This window comes from Aspergillus novofumigatus, assembly GCF_002847465.1.
Source record: "Aspergillus novofumigatus IBT 16806 chromosome Unknown P174scaffold_8, whole genome shotgun sequence".
NCBI lineage: Eukaryota > Fungi > Ascomycota > Eurotiomycetes > Eurotiales > Aspergillaceae > Aspergillus > Aspergillus novofumigatus.
In genome coordinates, this window is record NW_020194281.1 from 1515545 (window position 1) to 1537629 (window position 22085).

The following is a 22085-nucleotide window of genomic DNA, read 5'->3' on the forward strand; positions in this document are numbered from 1 at the left end:
CCCCGCAAGGATCGACAGGCACCAAGACTCTTCAGCCACGCGGAGTTATGCCCCCCCGTGTCAAGAAGGGAATGGCCGTCTCCCAGCAAATTCCGAGGCCTGATGTCAGAGAGATACAGTAACTAGAACTTGATTGTGCGTAAATCATAATGAATAACAGTAATTCAGGCAAAATGTTAAATCAACAGAAACAGCAATTTCACGACATAAACCATTTCCAGACCCGATGCTGACCTCGTAAACAACAGGGACCTCACTCAAAGAGGACGCCAGGTACAGTCAACCTTATTGCAGCACTGGTCCCCATTCTTCCAAATACAATTATTCGCATTCGCCTTGATATCACACGGCACCTCGGTCAACTCATATGGCACACACATCTGCGGATCCTGCGAGTAAAAGGTCATAGCGGGGATCTCCGCCGGACAAGCAGGCCCAATACCCGCAGCAAATCCACCCAGACAGTACTTGCCACAGGGCCACTTGCTTAGCACGAACTGGCCCGCATTGGCAAAGGTCGGAGTCCGCCCGATATGCGCCCCGTTCTGCGCATTGTTGAGCCACTGCCCCGCGTTCGCGCCCGTCGCGACATCCCCGTACAGATCCTTGATGTAGGTCTTGTCGGAGGGGTTTATGGCGTGGCCGGGGGTGCATTTCTCGTCGCTGCAGAGCTGGAACTTGCCGTAGCGCTGAACCATGCTGTCTGGGGCGGCGTAGTAGACTCCGTCGTTGCGGAGGCCGAGCCGGTTGCCATTCTCGGCGGTGAGGGTGTAGCATTTTCCTTGAATCCCATTAGCATACCGTTTGCCTAGTGGTAGTAAAAAGGTAGGGGCCATGGACTCACCACTCTCCAGTCCAGACGTGCAAATCGCCTTCGTCCTAGTCTGGCAGGATCCATCCTCCGCCTGGAGCATCCCCTCAGGGCAAACACACTGCCCGTTGACAAGCAGCTTGCCATTCTTGCATACCTGCTTGCACTGCTGTCCATCAAAGGAATACCCCGTCGGGCAGCAGTGGTAGCCTGCCTGGGCCGAGCCTGCGAGCTCATGGCCCTCGGCGCAGCAGTCGAATGCCGTCCCGGGGCTACCGAGCAGTTGCTGGCCGGCCATGCAGCAGGCGAAGTGCTTCTTGTCGGCGCTGAGGGTGGGGCTGGTGCCTGGGGCAGCGCAGGTCTTGGTCACAACGCAGTGCATGCCTGGGTCGCAGTCTGGATCGTTGTATTCGATTTTCTGGCCGGTGATGCGTGCGTCAGGGCTCACCTCGAAGGTGAGGACGTTTTGGCGGTACATCTTGGCTTGGAGGGGAGGGGCCTGCAGGAGCAGGGTAACCAGAGTGAGAGCGAGGGTCTTCATGATGAGAGGTTGCTAGACTAAAGCTGGAACAGGATGTATTGTGTTTTGGTCTGTGATGAGTGAGAGGGTTCTGGCCGTGGGGTTTTGCTCCCTTTTTATGTCTTTCGAGCACTGCTCTTTGTGTACTTGCAGCTGCTAGGAGCCATGATGCCTTGATACCTCGAAGCGCCGTTACCTAATGGCAACTCGTCTCCTGAGGACTTGTGACATCTTAGCCAGCCACTCCTCAGCCCTTCCTGACGCCCATCAGCTACGATGATCCGGCCATGATAGGCTCAGGGGGCAATTCGATCATGGTGTTCAGTGATCAGCTGGTCGACCATCCAGGACAGAGGTAGCTGATCTCCTGTCAAATCCACATCTAACTGGTCAGGAGTAGAACTGACGGAGCGGGAGCTCCGCAGAGGACTTAACACTGCATGAATGGCATGCAGTGTGACCGGTTGACGGATCACATACAGTTTCAATCCGGGCTGGTCCGTCTTGTGCAATTTGCCTTTGTGGAGGTATCTGATGTCACAACAAGCTTGCATCATGATGTTTGGCACTTGAGGTATCAATTGCTCTTGATTAGTATATGGTGTGATGCTAGACATAGGACATGCATCCTTATTCACTCAGCGTACAGTATCAGAGGGATACAAACAATCCTTCAATACCCTGGCTTCTGATGTCTCAACGAGTGTGACGATGGCTAGCCTCACAGCTGTCAGCTCTCAGCCAGCCACTTCTTGCATATCTCTGCCTTGTCTCTGTCCTCCCATGGATCCAATCAGCACCAATTGCCAGGACGAGTGCAAGGCTGCAAGCTCCAGCTACGGTCATCTTCCATTTCCCGCAGGTGTCTCAGTCAGGATCGGTCATTCTGCAGATGCCACCTCGTATTTATCCTAGCGCATGGAGCAGGTGTTCGACTTCGAGACTCAGCTTATTCCTGTGTGCCTGCGTATCTGCATTCAATCCTTGGAAGTTGTGAACATCGTGCTTGGCAAGAGGAGGTTGATCTGCTGCAATCAATGGTTGCCTTGGGTGGATCTTTGTCGTTCCAATTTCCATGTCCATGTCAAGACTTCAGCTCCGGATGCGGGGAAAGTGTCTCTGCAGGTCATCGGAGACATGGCTAGATTGACAGGTCACCGAGTGTCGGCGACCAGATGATCGGCATTGGCAGCTTGATAAAAGTACGGCGAACCTCGGCGGGATTGGTTCCTTTCATCCTGGAGAACTATAGTTGAGTTAATATAGACCAGGTAGATGGCAGCTAGCAAACATTAATACAGTGGTTTGTACTCTGTTCAAAAGGAACCATCTTCTTTTTCTATTGTTGCTGCATGTATTATCTACTGTCCCTGCCGTCATGATATTCAATAGCATGTATTCAGATATCAACTCGTCACGTAGAGTGGATATCAAATGCCATACTCCGGTATATATAATTCGAAAACGCAGTACTGTTGGTGCGCCCATATCTGTCCACATATAGTCTCTAGATCGATATAGAAGTTACAACTATACTAGGTACTACTATATGATATTCCACTATATTAGTGTTTGCTACAACTACATAACCTACATTAGTTTAGCTATAGTTCGCCCAAGAGGGCCAGAACTTACAGTAGTCAATAAGTCAAGGTGACGGCAAGTGGAGCATCAACCAATGTTATTATATGAAGTACCTGAAGGTCCTAATGAGCTGAAGTCAGAGCATAACTTCTCAGGATGGGAGATACTCTTCCGTAGAGGGGTGTTAATATGTATGAGGTTTTCTGCGAGCAATGCCGTTAACATACTCTCTGATCTTAGTGTGACGGAGAATGTTGAGCCGGTTAGAATGATTTATAAAGGTGGTTACTTTGACCTTCTGTATTCTGCATTCTTGTAAGGAAGGTGTGAATCTATTGCACTGCTTTGATTCTACCTTTAACACAACTTCTCGTACAGACTTTAGACGGTCGCTCATGGTTTGCTTCGGACTTACAAAGCTGCTAATAGTCATTGATCACTGTTAATGGGAAGATGGGACTTAGCAAACCGCGCTCGGGAGTTAGTAAACCCCGAGCTACACATTTAGCCAAGATATAAAAAGCGTCATCTCGACAGCCTCCCGACTCTTACCTTCGCAATAGAGTAAAAAGAATAACAATCTCTTCTGATCCCATCATCCATTCATATGATGTCCCCCGGAATCGCCATCATCGGCGCCGGCCCCGGCGGCCTAACTCTAGGCGCCCTCCTCCACAAACACGCCATCCCATTCACCATCTTCGAGCTGCGCCAGCAACCAACAGCCGAAGAACTATCAAAACCATCCGGTATGCTCGATCTCCACGAAGGGTCCGGCCTCGCCGCCATCCGCGAATGCGGGTTATACGACGAATTCCTCAAGCACACCGGCGACTGCGCCGAGACGCAAAGAGTGGCTGATAAAGACGGGAATATCCTCTACAGCGATGACAACGACGGCAATAACCGACCAAGTGATCGCCCTGAAATTGCGCGGCACGCTCTGCTGGCTATTCTGGCCACAAAAGTACCTGAACACTGCATCAAATGGGGGCACAAGCTTCTCTCTGCGAGGATTACCGGCGTCAGCACAGAAACAGAGCTAGATTTCGGGTCCCAGGGGAAGCAGACATTCGACCTCGTCATTGGCGCAGACGGCGCGTGGTCAGCGGTCCGCGCTCTCCTAACGGATATCAAACCGCACTATGCAGGAATCCAAAGTATCACGCTGACGATCGAGAATATCAGCACGCGGTACCCTCGTCTGGCGGCGCTGATTGGGCGAGGGAGTTTCTTGTCGCTTGGGCTGCGGCATGGGGTGATTACGCATCGGGGACCGAGGGACTCAGCGCGCGTGTATGTCTTTCTCACGGCGGATGAGCGGTTTGATGGGGAGGGGATGCGAGTGGGCAGTGTCACGAAGGAGCAGTTACTCAGTGACGAGGCTCTGCTGGGAAGGTTTGGTGACTCAGTGAAGGAGTTGGTTGCTGTTGGTGTTGCGTGCGATGACAGCGTTGAGCGGCTTGATGGGGCGGTTGATGCCAAACCGCTGTATATGCTGTCGATTGGGGCCGCGTGGGCGCACAAGGCTGGTGTGACTATCGTTGGGGACGCGGCCCATCTGATGTGTCCGTGGGCTGGGGAGGGGGTCAACCTTGCGATGTGTGATGCGCTGTTACTGGCGAAGGTCATTGTCGAGGCGTGGGAGGCTGGGCAGGATGTCGGCCAGTTTCAGGCCGCCCTAAACCCGTTACTGAGGCAGTTTGAAGAAGATATGGTGGCGCGCGCGAAGGAGAAGGCAACGGAGACGTTGAGTAATGGACTGATGATGTTTGGGGAAGATGGAGCGAAGGGTATGGCCCAGTTCTTCTTGAGCATGGGACCGGGACAGTGATGGACTGTCATAACTGATAGATCTGAGTATTTTGGACTTATCTGATCAGGGGGAGCAGGGGTATAGCGCTACATAGACTTCATAGATCATCTTAATAAGAGAAATATCGCACGGCCGCTTGGAAAGCGAAAACAGGCGTCATGTTCGTACTATGCCATCATGTGGAGTAGATACATTCTAGCCAGATCATAGCATCCACAGAAGCCCTATTGATGGTTGGCTAGAATAATAGACAGTGTATATCGAAGCTCTCGCAACAACCCCACAAAACCGGACGTTTTCCAACCCATATATCGACCAGTCAATCCGCAAGATACGCAAACGGCAGCAACTCCTCCACACGCACAGCCCTTGGCTCCCCCCGATCAAGCACAATAGCCTTGATCCCGGGATGCAAATCAAGCAGCGTCTGCCGGCATCGTCCACACGGGCTGAGGATGCCTCGGCTCTCGTTCGCAACTGCAACGATATGCGTTAACTGCATGGCCCCGGCCGCTGCAGCAGAACCTAGAACGACGAGCTCGGCGCAGGGCCCGCCGGTAAAGTGAAAGACGTTGACACCGGTGAAGATGCGTCCGTCGATTGATCGCGCGGCGCTGGCGACGCTGTAGGTGTCCGACACAGGGATGCTGGTTATAATTGAGGTGGCGGAGTCGACGAGGGCGGTTTCCTCGGGTGTGAGGGGCATGATTCGTAGGTGGTTGTAGAGGCTGATTAAAGAATGAAAGGTAATAGCGTGTTATGGATTATGTGTACTGATATCAGATGGGGGGAGGGGCTTCTTATAAGTCGTTTGTCGTTGGTGGCGGGCTCCGGATTGGGAAAGCCGGCGCTCCACTAAGCAAATAATCAAATATCATATAGTACTGAGGTTGAATTATATCTATATACATATATAAAAAGAGAGAAGATTATCCTAGTGTATAAAATTATTTTAATATCCTACTATGAGGATTGATTTGTAGTGGGCAATACGTAATAATATATGCGGTGACATACAGTCACTCGACTATATGCGCTCCATGTGGAGGGCTTTTGGACCAGCATTTGTATTTTAGCATCTTCCAGTCACAGAACAGGGGGATGAGCAAGGGTGAATTGAATTGATACAATTGAATACCCATCTACAGATAGTATCTGAAATTCCATTCTAATATCATCAAATTACTGCACGCCGATTAATTGGGAAACTCTGGCCCTTTGGACATCAGATCTTGGCTTTCTCCGATTCGATCAAATCGGAAATACGTAGTATAAATCTCATCTCCTGTGCCAATCGATGTCCGAGAATACTGCCTCGTACTCTTCGTCAATTGCCAATTGGGCGGCTCTCCGAATGCCAGCATAGGGGCAAGGTGGTTCCATGCATGCATGTGCCCAGCGTTCATTTGCTCGAGCTTTTCATTGTAAACGTCAGGGATCTCATCGACACCGATGGTTATGGACTTCCTGGCCAGGGTGAAACAAAGCACCAGAACAAACGCGAATACCTCAGGGCGCAGGAAGTGGATCGCTGCGAAGCAAACTATATGGTCGACGCCCACGGCAAAGCGATCCCGGCTGAGCAGAGCTTGCTCCATGGACTCGATATGAACGGCTTCATACACACCGCTGCTCCGGCAGATATCCCCCATCTGGGTGGATATGCCAAAGCCCAGTAGGCGACTACTTGCACTCGTGGCTTTGGTTTCTGTCAACACACGCCCGAAGAGACCCGTGCCGCAGGCGAGATCGAAGACGGTTCCGCCAAAGTCATACGCCTCTGTCAAGCTTCTAATAGCCGCGGCAATGGTGCTGCTGCTGGCTTGGACGGCGTCGTATTTCGAAGCGAAGTCATCGTACGCGGCGGCAATCTTCTCCTCGGCATTCCGTTGCGCTGCGTTTCGGAGCAAGTGGTTCGCGATGAAAATATTGATGACCGCTGGGTATCCTCCAGGAAGACTGTGTATGATGGGTAGATCCCGGCATGGCCTTTCAGGCATGAAAGCCGCAGGCTGGGGGTTGACCTCAATAGCGAAGACGTCGCCATTCGGCCGGGCACGAAGACTAACCGCGCAGCCCATGTTGTTGCCTTGACATCCACTAACCATGAAAGCGTCGATTGCGATGTTTTGGAGACGTTCAAACAAATCCGGATTTTCTTTCTTGCGTAACAGCTCGGAGCGAGTCTCGTCCTTTCTGACCACCTTGAATGGAGTCAGGGCAAGACAAGCGTCGCCCATTTGAATGACGGTACAGCTATAGTCCTCTCCGTCGAAGTACTCTTGAACGACGACATCATCACTATCGCGCCCGACGGGGTTATACGACTCTGCATAGCCCTTTGTGTCTTTAATGCCCATAGCCTCAGCACGTCTCACACGGTCGTCATACAATGCCCTGTTGATGCGGCGGAGAGCGCCCTCCAGCTCGTTCTGGTTCTGACAGACGGACTGGTAGTCAATCAGTCGGCTGGCACACTCATTCGCCGGTTTGACAAACGGAGGGAAACGATCGGTCTCCGGCCCGGGCGGCGCGCCCCAGTGTCTGGCATTCTTGTAGGGGTCGTTCTTGGCCATCGAGCGTTGCCAGCTGCGTATACCGCAGGAAGGAAGATTCAGCGACTCAAAGTACCGGCTGTCCAGGACGCCCGCGACGGGGTCATCCAGCGTCCCCCACATGAAGTTGAAGTAAAAGTCGAAGCCCTCAGCTGCTAAAGCGTCGATTTCTTCTTTAGCAGTGGCTTTGTGGATGAGGCGGTATTCGAAGGTATGTTCGTTTGTGAAGAGCCCCGGCTGGGCTGGCTTGTCGTCTGCATCCTGTAGTGTGGAATCTAATCCTTCGTATGATGATTGCAGAACACAGATTCTCATCGTGATATTGTATCTTTGGAAGCAACGTTGAGGAAGTTATACAGTATAGATGTTAATTGCTGAGGTGTTCCAAGGGCCTGGAACTCGCGCAGGGGTGACAGGAGTCACAGGATTTATGTATCCATGCCCAAGCTGGTTCGAGGCTGCAAGGAGCAAGCCTCTGCGCCGATCATCAGCTTCTGTGGGCTCTGAGCGACGATCGGAGTTCGTTGTTGCAAGTGCTATATAGAAAATGATGGTTGCAGGGCTGACCCGAACGTGTCTGGGGTTAGTCTTGCTGCACGTTGACAAATAGACGACCTGTACTCGGCCAGCGACGGCCTGCATCTGGCAATTGTGGATGGATCTATAAATTTGTGGCAGTCCGAACGCGGCAGGCTATCGATTTGTATTGTCCAGGCGGTCTATCATGCAAGGAAAGTAGCGGTGTTGTAGAACAGCGCTGCACAAAGATTGCCGACTGCAGGTTAAACTTCGAGATCAGAAAGGGTACTAAAAGTCAACGCATGGACGCTGCCAACTTAAGTTCACCGCCATCAATAAAATCATAAATCCGTCATATTTATAGAGATACTGAAGAGAGAGGATGTAACGGGCTGGGATGTCTGCCGTTTACATAGTTCATTCGTGATGGCAGGCTCCAAAGGGCTGCACTATGGAGAAGTCGTTATGTCTAGGGAGAAGCTTCAACCTGATTCATGTAAAGGAATAGGTGGGAATAAAGGGTTATAGCAAATCCTATCTCGCTTTTCTGTAGCATTGCTCGAGCTTGATCCAGGTGTCTTATTGTGTTAGCTCTGATTACCATGACGACTATGTTTTTTATGGATGATGCGGCCAAGAGAGGCAGTGCGCGGCCAAGTGCCCAGAGTTTTGGTTGATCCGCGTCGTCAGATTGATCGATTAGATAGACGGATTTGCTTCTCAAGATATAAAGTTAGTCAATGTCCGGGTGCCAATGCGAGTACCCATGGGTAGCAGCAAAGAGTCCGACACAGCCACGCTTTATGGGTCAAGGCGAAAGGAATGTATATAGACGGTTTAATTCCCAAGACGCTCTGAGGAACAGTGATTTCCCCTAGCGTATCCACGCAAAGATGAGTCTCAGGCCTCCGTCCTCCGTTCGAGTCGACCTATCCGAAGCAGTAGGCTCAGACACTCAAACCGCGGGAGACAATTGTTTAGACAATTGTTTTGCCTTCTCGCCAGGCCAACTAAATCAGCTCTTCAACCCCAAATCTCTCCCTGCACTTTATGCTCTCGGTGGACTCCACGGCCTTAAGTATGGCCTGCGCACCGATCTGAGCGCTGGCCTGTTAGCCAGCGAGAGGGTCCTTCCTGGCGCCGTCACACTAGAAGAGGCGAGACAGGCAGCGCTATGCAAGACGGAGAGCAAGCGGCCGCTGCAGGCGAACCCTACCCGGCACCGTCCCGACCAGGAAACCTCAGTGCCATTCTCCGATCGAACCCGAGTGTTCGGGCGGAACGTGCTGCCCGAGGCAAAGAGGAAGGGCTTTGGAAGGCTTCTCTGGGACGCGTATAACGATAAGATCATCATCCTTCTGACCGTCGCGGCGGTCGTCTCGCTGGCGCTTGGGATATATGAAGCTGTTAGCGGGCAGTCGCAGGTGGATTGGATCGAGGGCGTGGCGGTCTGCGTCGCTATTGTGATTGTTGTTGCTGCCACTGCAGGGAATGACTGGCAGAAGGAGAGGCAGTTTGCGAGACTTAATAGACTGGTTGGTTGAGGTTCTGCCCTGAGCGAGGAAATGTAACTGACCTGGTGCAGAAAGTCGATCGTCAGGTGAGAGTCATCCGCTCTGGAAGGCCGATGATGCTGCATATCAATGATCTGGTCGTCGGCGATGTCGTCCATATTGGGCCGGGAGATTGTGCCCCTGCTGACGGGGTCGTGATAACGAACCATGGGCTGAAATGCGACGAGTCCATGGCGACGGGAGAGTCGGATCAGATTGAAAAGGTCAGTGCTGGCACAGCTACTGATGACCAGGACCCGTTCATTATATCGGGAAGCAAAGTCCTCGAAGGAATGGGCACATATCTGGTAACCAGCGTGGGCCCGCACTCGACGTATGGCCGGATAATGGTGGCTCTAGGAACAGAGAGTGCTCCAACGCCACTACAGGTGAAATTGGGAAAGCTAGCCAACTGGATAGGTTGGTTTGGGCTGGGGTAGGTATCTCTAGACAAAGGCGTGCAGGATAGTGCCTGACAGCCCAGTGCAGGGCAGCTCTCCTCCTCTTCTTCGTGCTCCTCTTCCGCTTCCTGGCTCGGCTTCCAGATGATGATGCGCCGTCCACTGTAAAAGGACAAGAGTTTATGGATATTCTCATAGTAACAGTAACAGTGATCGTGGTTGCAATTCCTGGTATGCACCGCTTTCCCATCACTTCTCGATACGCTTGTTGATGCCTCACAGAAGGACTACCCCTGGCTGTGACCCTGGCCCTAGCTTTTGCGACAGCCCGTATGCTCAAGGAAAATAACCTTGTGCGGCAGCTACGTGCCTGCGAAACGATGGGAAACGCCACCGTGATCTGCTCGGATAAAACAGGGACTCTGACGCAGAACAGGATGACGGTGGTGGCGGGCTTCTTGAGTACCGGTGAATCGGTCGGCCGGCTGCCCCTGGAGAATGCATCTCAGCCACAGCACGACGCCATCTCGGGTGTGACGCAGAGGTACCCGGGAGCCTTGAAAGCTCTGCTTGTCAAGAGCCTCGTAGTCAACTCGACAGCGTTCGAGGAGCAGCGCGAGAACGAAAAGGTCTTGGTCGGGAATAACACCGAAATTGCGCTCCTTCGATTTGCACAGACAGCGCTTGATGTGCGGGATGTGTCTACGGAGCGAGAAAGAACCAAGATCGAACAGGTCTATCCATTTGACTCGGCTCGGAAGGCGATGGCGGTCGTGTATCGTTTGGGAACAGGGCACCGATTGCTGGTCAAGGGAGCCGCAGAGGTCATCCTCGGTGCCTGCACTGAATCGACACTTCCAGGATTATCGGACGAAACATCATTAGCCAGAGCACAGATGTCGCACGAGGACAGGCGGGCAATACATGACCAAATCAATACCTTTGCCCGAGCCTCGTTGCGGACGATCGCAATTGCATATCGCGAGCTTCCAGGTTGGAACTCTGGGCAGGCTGAAGACAACGAGAAGGGTTCACTTGATTTCGATACCTTGTTCAATAATATGACCTGGATCGGGGCGTTTGGCATCCGCGATCCGCTAAGGCCCGAAGTCCCTGAAGCCATTCGGAAGTGCCATGCGGCGGGCGTCCAGGTCAAGATGGTTACCGGTGAGACGTGACAGGTCCATAGTCAGAAACACGGGAGGTAGTAACTTACGCCACAGGTGACAACATCCACACGGCGTTATCCATCGCCATCTCCTGCGGGATCAAGACGGACGACGGCATCGCAATGGAAGGACCCGACCTCAGGATGTTGACCGAGGAGCAGCTGAATACGACTATTCCTCAACTCCAAGTCCTGGCTCGGTCTTCGCCCAGTGATAAACAGATCCTCGTTGAGCATCTCAAACGGCTTGGTGAGACAGTGGCCGTGACAGGCGATGGGACCAACGACGGGCCAGCTCTCAAGGCCGCCGATGTAGGGTTCTCGATGGGCCTGAGTGGGACTGAAGTCGCGCGTGAAGCAAGTTCTATCATTCTACTCGACGACAACTTTCGATCGATCGTCACGGCCATTGCCTGGGGCCGGTGTGTCAATGATGCCGTGGCCAAGTTTCTGCAGGTTTGCTGCGTCTACTCTCCTAGCAATCCATGTGGTTGACAAAAGACAGTTTCAAATCACAGTCAACATCACCGCCGTCTGTCTGACTGTCGTGACAGCCATCTACAGCAGCTCCAACGAAAGCGTCTTCAAAGCGGTCCAGTTGCTATGGCTGAATCTAATAATGGACACCTTTGCCGCTCTTGCCCTGTAAGACCCCCCTGAATTGTAAGTCACCATGGTGATGGGCGTACTGACATCCTGCCTGGTACCAGAGCAACCGACCCTCCCACTGAGGATATCCTACAGCGACCCCCAAGGCCACGAAGCGCGCCTTTGTTCACCGTGACCATGTGGAAGATGATGCTGGGGCAGTCGATCTACAAGCTCGGTCTCTGTTTCACGCTATACTTTGCAGGCAGGAAGATCCTCAAGTATGATACCGAGATCCACCAGCAGCAGGTCGAACTCGAGACCGTCATCTTCAACACCTTCGTCTGGATGCAGATTTTCAACGAGCTGAACTGCCGTCGACTGGACAACAAGTTCAATATCTTCGAGGGGATCCTGAGAAATAGATGGTTCATGGTGATTAACGCCTTGATGGTAGGTGGGCAAGTGCTCATCATCTTTGTCGGTGGTGCAGCGTTCGGCGTCACCAGGCTGGATGGACCCCAATGGGCTATTTGTATTGGATGCGCCGCCTTCTGTATTCCCTGGGCCGCAGTGCTGAAGCTTGTCCCGGATTGGCATATTGCCAGGCTTATGTCAATGGTTAGTACTGGGGTGGGGTTGTGTTTGCTCCACTTGGACAGATGTGTCGGGCTCTGGTCCGAACCTTCAATGGCTTCTTTCAAAGAGTCCACGTTCGGGATGATGAAGAATGGAACGTCTCCCAGCGGTGACTCGCCTGTAATGATGTGTGATTACTTGTCCCATGCCAATGGCACTAATGCCTTTCTGTAATGAGAAGTAATGCATCGACGCATCAACTGCTGGTCTGAAAGCTACTCTGCAGCGAGCGGATGTAGTCATACTGATTGTATGCCACCCAGTCAGGCGGTCTATTATGCAAGGAAAGTAGCGGTGTTGTAGAGCAGCGCTGCATGAAAGATTGCCGACTGCGAATTACAGCTCGAACACCAGGAAGGCTATTCAATCAACGCATAGAGCCTGCCAACTTATGTTTATCCACAAGCGATAAGCCGCCGTGACAGTCACCGAGCAAAGTTGCCATAATCGGCGCCGGACTCTGCGGTCTCACGCTCGCCTTGGCCCTGCACCGACAATCCATTCCGTGCATTGTTTACGAAGGGCGGTCCGCACCAGAAGATATCGGCGACGCCATCATCCTCTCGCCCAACGCCCTGCGAATCCTAGACGAGCTACACATCTACACTCGCATCAGACCCCTCGGCCACGAAAAGCGAGACAGTCCTCTTCCGAACCGAGGACGACCAGCTAGTGGACTCGTATGAGATCGGCAACGAGGAGAAAATACGGCTATAAGGGTCTACGGATACACCGATACGCGCTCATCAACGAGCTACTGGCGGCAGTTGGCCGAACGGCGCATCCCCATGCACTACGGGAAGAAGTTCGCGCGCATCCGCTCCGAGTCCGAGCACGATGTGACCTGGGAGTGGTCGGATGGAACTATCGCCCGCGCGGGGTCGCTCGTGGGCTGCGATGGGATCTACTCCCGTGTGCGCGCGTATCTCTACCCAGAGCTGAAACCACAGTTCATCGGTATTGTGGCTGTCGCGGCGGCGGTCCCACGTGTGGAGGTCCCCAGAGGGGTATGGGCTGCCTGTGACAATCATGAGCCAGACCCACGGCGGATATATCATCGCGCCGCAGCTGCCTGATGGCTCGGAGCTGATGCTGGGGCGACAGCGCCGGTGGCCGGAATTGAGTCGGGAGGGGTGGGAGGCGCTGGCGGCGGACGAGGACTGGTGTATTGATTTCCTGAGTCAAGGGCACGAGAACTCGCCTCCAACCTCATTCGCCACCAGAGCCCGTAAATTGCAGGAGATCTTGGGAGGAGTGTTGAATCGCTCGCCGGGTGATGTATCGCCAGACGATCACTTCTTCCGTCTGGGAGGTGACTCGATGAGGACGATGAGGGTTGTTGGGTAGGCGAGGGAGGGAGGGGATGGATATCCGGATGGAAGACTCTTTCAACGACTACAGTCTAGTGACGCTGGGTGGAGAGGTCAATTCGTCGTCAGTTAGACGCACAATGCGAGCAGGCGGGGGATGCCTCATATATCTCTAATATCAACGCCAATAGTGTAACCCTTGATGAGTTAACCCACGCTTCATGAGTAGGAATATACACTAAATACAATGATCCGGATTCCCAGCCGGATTGCCCCACCACGTTGGAAACGGGTGCCCCTTCCCACTGGCCCCAAACACCGCAAACGACAGAATAAAAATCACAATCTGCGAGCCCCGTCCAGCGCCGCCCCAATGAGATAGTTATACTCGTTGTAAACGCGCGGCAGCCGCCGCCGAAGCCATACCTGCGAGAACACCCCCACCGCAATGGACGACCAGATCCACGAAGTGATGCCGTAATACGTCTGCCCGGCGAATGAGGCGATGATAGCTGTATTGAGCGGCCAGGACCGCACCCGGGGAAACACCCTGTTAAGACCCCAGTGCATGACGGGCAAGGCAAGGCCGATAAGCAGGCCGAGTGGAACGATGAGATACCTCCCGTTCACGCCGTAGACGTCGCGCGCGAGCGCCCAGGTGATAGCCTGCGAGTTCATACTTTGCACGGCTGACCCGCTCCAGACGCTGTTTCCCGCTGGGTCGAGGAGGATCTCGCGCTGGTTGGAGACGATGGTGGTCATGACGGCGTAGTTGAGGCCAGCGCCTAGTAAAGTGCCGTAGATCTGCGTGGCGAACATGATGCGGTGCGGGACCTTGGTGTACTGGCCGACCTTGAGCCAGTTGGCGAGATTGACAGAAAGCAGGATGACCTGATGAGACCAGCTGGCGAAGTAGAGGTTTGCGAGGGGCGGCCGGGGTGGACTGCGCCAGCGACCATTTTCGAGAGCTGGTTGGTTGCGACGCCGGTGCCGTAGAGGCCGTAGAGGATGCAGGAGAACGGGGCGATGAATGCGCCGAGCAGAAGAGAAACGATGTAGCCCCATGCAGGGAGGGTGGTTTCGCCTTTGATGTTTACGATAAGGCCGGCGAAGAAGGCGAGGACGAATAGGGCGAGGTACCACCACATGGGGACTTCCTTGTACTTGAGCATGGCCTGGAAGTGTGGGTCTGGCTGGGTCCGGCTGCGCGCCTGTTTCCAGGCGGTGTACATGTCCTTGCCATAGAAGATTAGGACGTGGGTGATTAGGGCGCCGATGGCGAGATTTTGTGTGAGGTAGCCCCAGACAGTGCTGGAGGTGAGATGCGGGATGCCGACTTGCTTCAGCTTGTCGTAGTCGATTGTGCCTTGATTCGAGAGGATGGACGTAGTGGAGAATTGTTTGCCGTTGCTGTTGAATAGAGACGTCGACATGAATGGGAAGGACTTTGCGCTCCATGTATTCCCGTAGTAGAGGGCCAGCATCACCGGATAAAAGATCACATAGCCGATCCAGCTGTTGAGCTGCTGTTTTAATGGCAACGACAGAAAGCTGCTCTGGATATACTGCCAATCAAAGCCGAAATTCAACAGGCCCAGGCCTTCGTTAGACGAGGCTCCCCCAAACACTTTCGAAAAGATCTTCCGGGTATGCTGAGGAGCGTCCATTGACGCCAGGCAGAAGATCGAGAAGCCCCCGAGCCAGGTCATAATATACGCAGGGAAGATCTCCCAAATGGCAGCAAGTCCTAGAGCCCAGCCAAACTTGATCAACCGGCCCCGGTTCGCACGCTGGTCGAAATGGAGATTCTGGTACAGCACTACCTGCGGAAGGGTCGACCAGTAGACCATTTCAGCCGGATAGACAATCAGCGGCCGGAGAACTCCAGCAAGCACAAAGCCACAGAGTGAGATGGAGAATGTTCCCAGCACTGCTGTCGTCGCTGACACACTGATATTGTAGAACAGGCGCTCGACGGCGTACACCTCCACTCCGGAAAGGCCGTTGTTACCAGAGGAAGCAATGAGAGACGCAACGACATGCTCTTTGATTCCGAATGGCTGCCCGAAGTTCAGGAACTCGAGGGTGCGTCGCAGCCATTTCCACCTGAATCTATCTGGGCGCGGAGTAAACAGAGCCCACGCCTGGCCAACCACATATACCAGGACTGGAACAGGTGTTACAATTAGTAGACAGAGATTGCTGGGAACATTGACATACGCTGTATGAAGATTGCCGACACTTGCATCTGCGTGGGCTTAAAGATATACAGCATCGTGATGACGCTCGAAAGCGCAGTGAACGCTGATCCCAGGACAATTGATCGAACAGTCAATGCAGGATCACCGTCATCTCTTACGGACACGATGAACCTGGAGACGTCGGCGCCTGTTGGGGTTAGTCGATTGCTAGCAGCTGTGGAAATGAACGCTCACCATTTCGAATGACGGGATGTCCCTTGACATATTCGGCTTTGTCCGCTTGGGAGCCCGGGGATTCTGCGCTCTCAGTTTCTTGTGTAACATCCTTTGCCTGCTTCTCGAATGCCCCCTTGAACGGCTCCTCTGCTTCTATACTTTTGTCGACCGCCGAGGGGTTCTTGTCATCCATCGTATCAAGACTCAGGTATGCTGAGACGATGTCAGATGAGGGTAGAAAGAACTATCATACCAGCAGAAGGGGATTGAGACAGGTGATCCGTTATAACTGCCACCACGTTACATCCAGACTGCACCGATGAGGGGTTGGTGCATACAATCCTAAAATGTCGCCATTGGGACTAATGCGACCAAGATTTCTTCCCGACAAATAAGCTCCTACACTTTATCACCTGAAGTTGCATCGGAGTGTTCCGTCTCGAGCTATTGAGATAGTGAATCAACCTATCATCGATGGATCCATATTTCACCACTCCGGCTAATATCGCATCATTTTTCCATGCGGGAGGGGCCTGCTTTATTCTACCTAGCTCCTACTTTATCGGCCTATAGGATCCTCTTTGAGTTATCTTGGCGCAATAGTTAAGTTAGACCATTTTCTATAGTTACCTTCGGAAGTCCCTCCGTGTAAGTAATTTGGGATAGCCAATAATATGAGGAACAGATTGATGTCCCCTGTATAAGAGGAACGCAAAGATCCTACAGTTAAATTAATCTGTCTCTATACACGCCATTTGCCTCTCTGATATGACTGCCCCAAAGACACCTAAGAAGACTGGTATCGCTGAAAACTACAATTGAAAGTAGCCTGCCTGAGAAGCCCTTGGCAGGACCTACCACTCGCACTTACTTACAAGGCTTTCCTCATTCAGCACTTTTATGTACACATGGGTTTCTCCCTCAAGTGCGTTGAGCTAGTCGATTTGTCCTCGGGCGTTGAGGAGGAGACATGCGCTTGCTAAAGGCTTCCCTGGAGCAAATGAAAGTCTCCTATCCATGTATGAGGCGGTTAGTCACTGCCTAGGCCGACAGAGACAGCCTGAATGATAGGTATCACATTCTGATCAGCTTGGGTTATAGCATCATATCAATTGTCTAGACAGTTCTCAAGTCTTAGAGCGGGTATACAGAGTCTTGCTTTCTAAACCTTCCCATCATGGCGAGATAGTGGGTATAAACAAAGTTATACATCACTGAATGAACACAGAACTATTAGCTTAACCTTGTTACTGCATAGTTTAGTTAACACATGCATTAAGAAGATTTACCTAAAAACTGTTTTTATACTTCTCTATTAAAGGTTAACACAGCTAACACGTCTGTCTTGTATATAACCCTATAAGATTATATGTCTGTGGTACTAGAATATATTCTTAGCATAGTCCTTGAAGAACTTAGACTGTATTCCTGCAGTTACTTGCAGGTGATAGACTCCTTAAATGTGAGCTTGTATAATGTACACAGCCATATACATTATAATTACACCACTACTTCTATAGAAATATAGATGTCTAATTAAATGATGTGTTTTCCACCTCACTGCTGGAATCACTATCTGCAAATGGAGTCACTGGCCCATTAAACATAGGGTTAGCAAGTATCCGTGGTGTGGGTGCGCCTGGCACGGATAGATTAGGTTACTAGTTTTAGACATGGCACGGACTATACGACGATCTGCTATGGTCTTCCAGGGGACAATGCCATGTATGACTTACTCGAGGACTATCTGGGAATATGTCCATCATAATTTCCAGATCCAACGGCCAGACGAGCGACATCGGCGACTGGATCCACGGATCGATGCCCGCCAAGGCTGAGAAAACCATACTGCCCTAGGAGTGCACAAAAAAGGATGCAAGTAGAGAGAAATATATTGCGAGAAATTGGCTAATAAACAATAAAATAGAACCTCAAGACGTCTAGACCACCATGAACCAAAGCATGGACGTATCTCAATGCGTAAATATGTACTCCGGAGTAGACACCGGCCGAGACACCTTAGGCGAAACCAGGCAATCTTGCGTCCAATTGGTTACTAGGGTCATTAGACTTTGTTTGAGAAGCGTTATAAGAAGAGAACGAATGACCGTTTAGGCCAAGAACCCCCGTATGATCCACGAATGCAATGTCCTACTTGGCAAAGTTTTTACCTCGACCACGGACATGTCTGGCCAGTCACCGAGTCCTGGAATCGGTCCTGTCCCTGACACTCCACCAAAGAGCTAGGAGCACTAGTACCCCCGCATACAGAAGGAGTGCAGCCTCTATATGTCAGTTCTTAATGTGAATGTCAGAATTGAGATCTGCCGCCAGTCCCTTAGGCCAGGTCTGTGATCTCCATTCGAGGACGATCATTTCTAGAAGAATTACGGAATCCACGCTGGAGACACCGGGAAGAATTTTCAGAATAAACTTTTCGCAAGGAAGACTTAATTTACAGTTTCAGCCAATCAGACGCTGTCGGCTTATCCATCCTCAACGCGTCAGGCCTGTGAGAGATCCGGAAATGGAAGCAGACACGTGAGATGATAGTGATATGCATGACCCAAATCGCCGCATGGCCGGGTTCGGCGAATGGCATGCCAAGGATCGAGGCTACTTCTGGTCCAATGCAGGGGTTGTCTGAAGTTAATCGCTCTGGTTCCTAGCCAGTAAACTGGGTGTTCCTGGCGTCCGCGAAGGCCGATTCGCAGCCGATTGCGCCCCGATTCTGTCGTCTGGTAACTTATATCTGGCAGGACCCGCCTGGTGGCGTCGGATTCCTGAGGAATCATTCTCGCGAGTCTGCTAGGGTCCTCCCTGTCATTTCTGCGAGAGAAAATGGATGACGAAGGAAAAGGTGGCTGACCCGGGCGGTTCTGTCTTCAAAATCTCTTTTATCCTCTATGTGCACATAGCCTATTACTCCTTGCGCCGGCATCATCCCTGTAAAAGGGCAATCACCATGATTCAGACTTCGGAGGAATGGGTGTGGTTGGCCGTGGTGCTGCTCATCAGTACATAGTCCTCCTGTCACCCCCAGAGTGCACAATCTAACACTATCGAACAGCAACGCTGCGCTATGTCTCTCGCATTCTGCAAATGGGTGTGCCGCGCAACCTCCAGATGGAGGATCTGGTCATGGCGGTGGTTGTAGTACGTTCTGACTCCTGCAATTCGACTGAGTCATTGATGAATGCTAACAGCCTTAGATATTCTACATATTGCTTACCGTATTCCTGGTCGAAGTCGACAAATACGGCACCAACGGAATTCCCCCGAGTCAGTTCGATACGCTCGATAAAGCAACAATCCCAGACCGCATCAAAGGCAGTAAGATGGTAGTAGCGGTCGAGCAGTTCTGGCTCGTGGTCGTCTGGGGATGCAAATGCTGTCTGCTGTTACTATACTCCACCATGACGTGAGCATAGCATCTCAACAACTCCCAGCACTAAAAATTCCACTCTAACAACCTGTCCTTCAGCTCCGGCCTCTGGCAACACCGCATCGTCAAAGTCATCGGCGGAATCTGCGTCTTCAGCTTCCTCCTCATCGAAATCCTCTTCTTCGCCGTCTGGTGCCGCCCCTTCTCGGCATACTGGTCCGTCCCGCCCAAGAGCGTGCAATGCTCCGTCTACACCAACCACGTCATCATCACCCTCGCCTTCAACGTCACCACCGACGTGCTGATCATGGCCATCCCGCTCCCGCTGCTCATCCGCGCCAGACTCTCCCTCTCGAAGAAACTCACCCTCTGCGCCGTCTTCTCCCTCGGCGCCTTCGTCATCCTCTGCTCCATCCTCTCAAAGTACTACTCCATCTCCCAGCCCTACGGCATCAAATGGCTGCAGTGGTACGTCCGCGAGGCCGCTACGGCAGTCATCGTCTCCAACATCCCGCAGACCTGGACGCTCTTCCGCCGCCTCTTCAACTGGAAGTCCTTCCTGCAGCACTCGTCATACAATCGCAGTCAGAACAAGTATACCAGCCGTCTGGATAGCTCGACGATCCATCTCTCGCGGTTCAGGGGGATAAGTCGGGAGTGCGCTCCACAGTCGACCGCTCCGAGTCGGGCGAGCATATCGTTCGCGAGCAGCCGTTGGAGATCTGGGCGCATCGCCAGTTCCATGTCACGAATGAGGTGGATGAGGAGCGGAGGAGCGGCAGTTTGAGTCAGAGTAGTGGTACTCTGGAGTTTGATACCGCTACCGCTGTTGCTGAGGATGGGCCGGTGAGGACGACGGTGACGGCTGCGCGGTGATGCCTCCACCTTTGCTGTTCAACGGCTGTTTTCGGGTATAGACGACATATTGTACAATAGACAACATAGACTAATTTCGTGTCCCCATCTGGGTCACATCCCCCATTTAGCGGTCGGCCTATCCTGCTGGAGATATCTGTCCTAATGCCGCAGATGTAGCCGAGACATCATCTATAAAAGCATTCTTGGCGCTCAGAACTTCGATGCGAAAAGTGCAACCTGACCACGGTCAACTTGGAAGACCTGAGATAGATGCCTGTCTTGAACGCAGTGAGACGGCGCAATTCAGGAATATAAGACGCAACACCCATGCAGTTCGTCAGATCGAGCCACCAGCGGCTACAGGGGTGTCACAAATACATTATGAATAGAACCTAATATATACAAGTTGAAAATATGCAATATATTACTGCCTCCACTCCTGATTCAACACCCGATCCGTACTCCCCACATCCGACCTTCCATCCACATCCTGCCGGATACTAGTATGCACCGTAATCCCCTGCAACTCCACATCAGAGCTATTCCGGCTCGGCGTAGTCGCCACATTAAGCGTCTTCGACGCGGCCGACGCCAACGTCCCATTCGGATCATCGATTTGCTGAAACCCATCGTTGTTTGTCCGCGACGCAGGAAAGGGGAGTTTGGAGCCGGCGGAGGGCTGCGAGTAGCCCTTGGAGACGCCGCTTTTGACTTTGCCGAGGAAACCTTGCACGAGGGGTTTGAGGAGCGGCAGGCAGCCGCAGATGATGGCGACGTCGAGTTCGAGGGAGGTCCAGATGGATTCTTTGGCGCTGGAGGCTGCGAGGGCAGGGGTCAGTGGTATTTTCGCAGAAGGGGAGATAGATAGGAAACGTACAGGCGAGATCTGTGACGACGAAGTGGCGGAACTCGATTAGGCGCATGAGACTGAAGATGCAGACCCTGAATGGTCAGTTGAGACTTTTTGCCAACTTAGGGGTAGGGGAACGTACAATCCACCGAGGGAGAAGACTACGGTCAAGGCGAGCTTCTGCCGAAAAGTAATCTGCAGTCTCCAGACAATGGGAATCGGTAGACAGAGAATGATGACATCCTCGATCAAGGCAATCGATCCCATAGCCTGGAAGAACTGCACCTGCCCCTTCATGCAGTGTCCCTTCAACGACTTGTCATAGTAGTATTGCACCGGCGTGCATTGGAACGTGTTGACCAGGACGGCGGTTAGGGCCCATACGGCAATGAAGGCGATCAGGCAATTGGAGATGGTGGCATATAGACGGACAGACCCCAGGAGACGCTTCAAGAAGACGATGATGGAGATCTTGACAAAGGCCATGGACGGGGCCCAGAATTTCTGTATCATCCAGGATCCCTTCGCTAGTCAGCTCTATGGCCGCGGTCAATGTGTCTGACAGGTGGGTCAGGAGGAACATACAAATTGAATACGATACCGCTCATCATGCGGCAGAGTTTTGACAGGTACACCAACACCATTGAACGCAGCTACAGCGGTCAGCTTCCGACTCAGGTACTAGATAAGGCGCGGCACACTCACTCTCAACTACAAAAGCCGTAGCGCAGTAGGAGATGATCAACCCAATGCCCATCAGTATGTCCTCGAGAAAGATCCCCGCAGCTGTCAGTCGCCTGGAGTACAGACGCAGCAGATACGTGACGGTAGCCAGACTAGCCCCGACGATCGGCACGATAGTGAGGACATCTTTCCAGTAGGTATTCTGCTTGTACGCCATTCTGGCGACGGACGAGAGAACACAGTTCTAAGGAAAGAGAATAGGGGAGTAAATCAGGCCATGATCTTGTTTTGCTGTCAAGAAGGTTACATCGCTACTTCTTCTCTCCAACTCGGACGAAGAGCCTGAAGAAGAAGCTTTTCCTCCGTTTTTGCCCAGGCTGAGCACAACCAACAGGAAGACTTAGCAACATACGAAGCCTCAGGCCAT

At 52.3% G+C, this 22085-nt stretch overlaps 8 protein-coding genes across 8 annotated transcripts; 3 read left to right on the forward strand and 5 right to left on the reverse strand.

Annotated features, from left to right (window-relative positions):
• Positions 1-201: 201 nt before the first annotated feature.
• On the reverse strand, positions 202-1392 carry P174DRAFT_395992 (cysteine-rich secreted protein). The gene is made up of 2 exons (XM_024823714.1): positions 845-1392; positions 202-781 (listed from the first exon to the last, which is right to left on the reverse strand). Exons 1-2 carry the CDS (start codon positions 1350-1352, stop codon positions 258-260), a joined length of 1032 nt encoding a protein of 343 aa, XP_024679019.1. The 5' UTR covers positions 1353-1392; the 3' UTR covers positions 202-257.
• A 2102-nt stretch (positions 1393-3494) lies between these two features.
• Positions 3495-4861, forward strand: P174DRAFT_445346 (FAD-dependent oxidoreductase). The gene has a single exon (XM_024828313.1). It carries the CDS (start codon positions 3526-3528, stop codon positions 4747-4749), a length of 1224 nt encoding a protein of 407 aa, XP_024679020.1. The 5' UTR covers positions 3495-3525; the 3' UTR covers positions 4750-4861.
• A 20-nt stretch (positions 4862-4881) lies between these two features.
• P174DRAFT_445347 (cytidine deaminase family protein) lies at positions 4882-5486 on the reverse strand. Its single transcript, XM_024828314.1, has one exon. It carries the CDS (start codon positions 5435-5437, stop codon positions 5051-5053), a length of 387 nt encoding a protein of 128 aa, XP_024679021.1. The 5' UTR covers positions 5438-5486; the 3' UTR covers positions 4882-5050.
• Positions 5487-5927: 441 nt separating this feature from the next.
• Positions 5928-7307, reverse strand: P174DRAFT_377773 (uncharacterized protein; the record flags this gene model as incomplete). Its single annotated transcript, XM_024822780.1, has 1 exon — positions 5928-7307. The coding sequence occupies one exon, from the start codon at positions 7305-7307 to the stop codon at positions 5928-5930; it is 1380 nt and encodes a 459-aa protein (XP_024679022.1).
• Positions 7308-8698: 1391 nt separating this feature from the next.
• On the forward strand, positions 8699-12267 carry pmcC (putative calcium transporting ATPase (Pmc1); the record flags this gene model as incomplete). The annotated part of the gene is made up of 8 exons (XM_024832195.1): positions 8699-9340; positions 9391-9794; positions 9848-9990; positions 10042-10926; positions 10983-11383; positions 11433-11572; positions 11638-12148; positions 12178-12267. 8 exons carry the CDS (start codon positions 8699-8701, stop codon positions 12265-12267), a joined length of 3216 nt encoding a protein of 1071 aa, XP_024679023.1.
• Positions 12268-13702: 1435 nt separating this feature from the next.
• P174DRAFT_497327 (OPT family oligopeptide transporter) lies at positions 13703-16083 on the reverse strand (the record flags this gene model as incomplete). Its single annotated transcript, XM_024830896.1, has 5 exons — positions 15900-16083; positions 15685-15852; positions 14409-15631; positions 13864-14355; positions 13703-13810 (listed from the first exon to the last, which is right to left on the reverse strand). The coding sequence occupies exons 1-5, from the start codon at positions 16072-16074 to the stop codon at positions 13703-13705; spliced, it is 2166 nt and encodes a 721-aa protein (XP_024679024.1). The 5' UTR covers positions 16075-16083.
• A 2543-nt stretch (positions 16084-18626) lies between these two features.
• P174DRAFT_445348 (putative UbiD family decarboxylase) lies at positions 18627-20473 on the forward strand. The gene is made up of 4 exons (XM_024828315.1): positions 18627-19037; positions 19094-19302; positions 19366-19916; positions 19937-20473. The coding sequence occupies exons 1-4, from the start codon at positions 18984-18986 to the stop codon at positions 20140-20142; spliced, it is 1020 nt and encodes a 339-aa protein (XP_024679025.1). The 5' UTR covers positions 18627-18983; the 3' UTR covers positions 20143-20473.
• On the reverse strand, positions 20440-22073 carry P174DRAFT_413302 (uncharacterized protein). The gene is made up of 5 exons (XM_024824342.1): positions 21680-22073; positions 21560-21627; positions 21117-21496; positions 21002-21066; positions 20440-20943 (listed from the first exon to the last, which is right to left on the reverse strand). Exons 1-5 carry the CDS (start codon positions 21873-21875, stop codon positions 20549-20551), a joined length of 1104 nt encoding a protein of 367 aa, XP_024679026.1. The 5' UTR covers positions 21876-22073; the 3' UTR covers positions 20440-20548.
• Between the last annotated feature and the right edge of the window lie 12 nt (positions 22074-22085).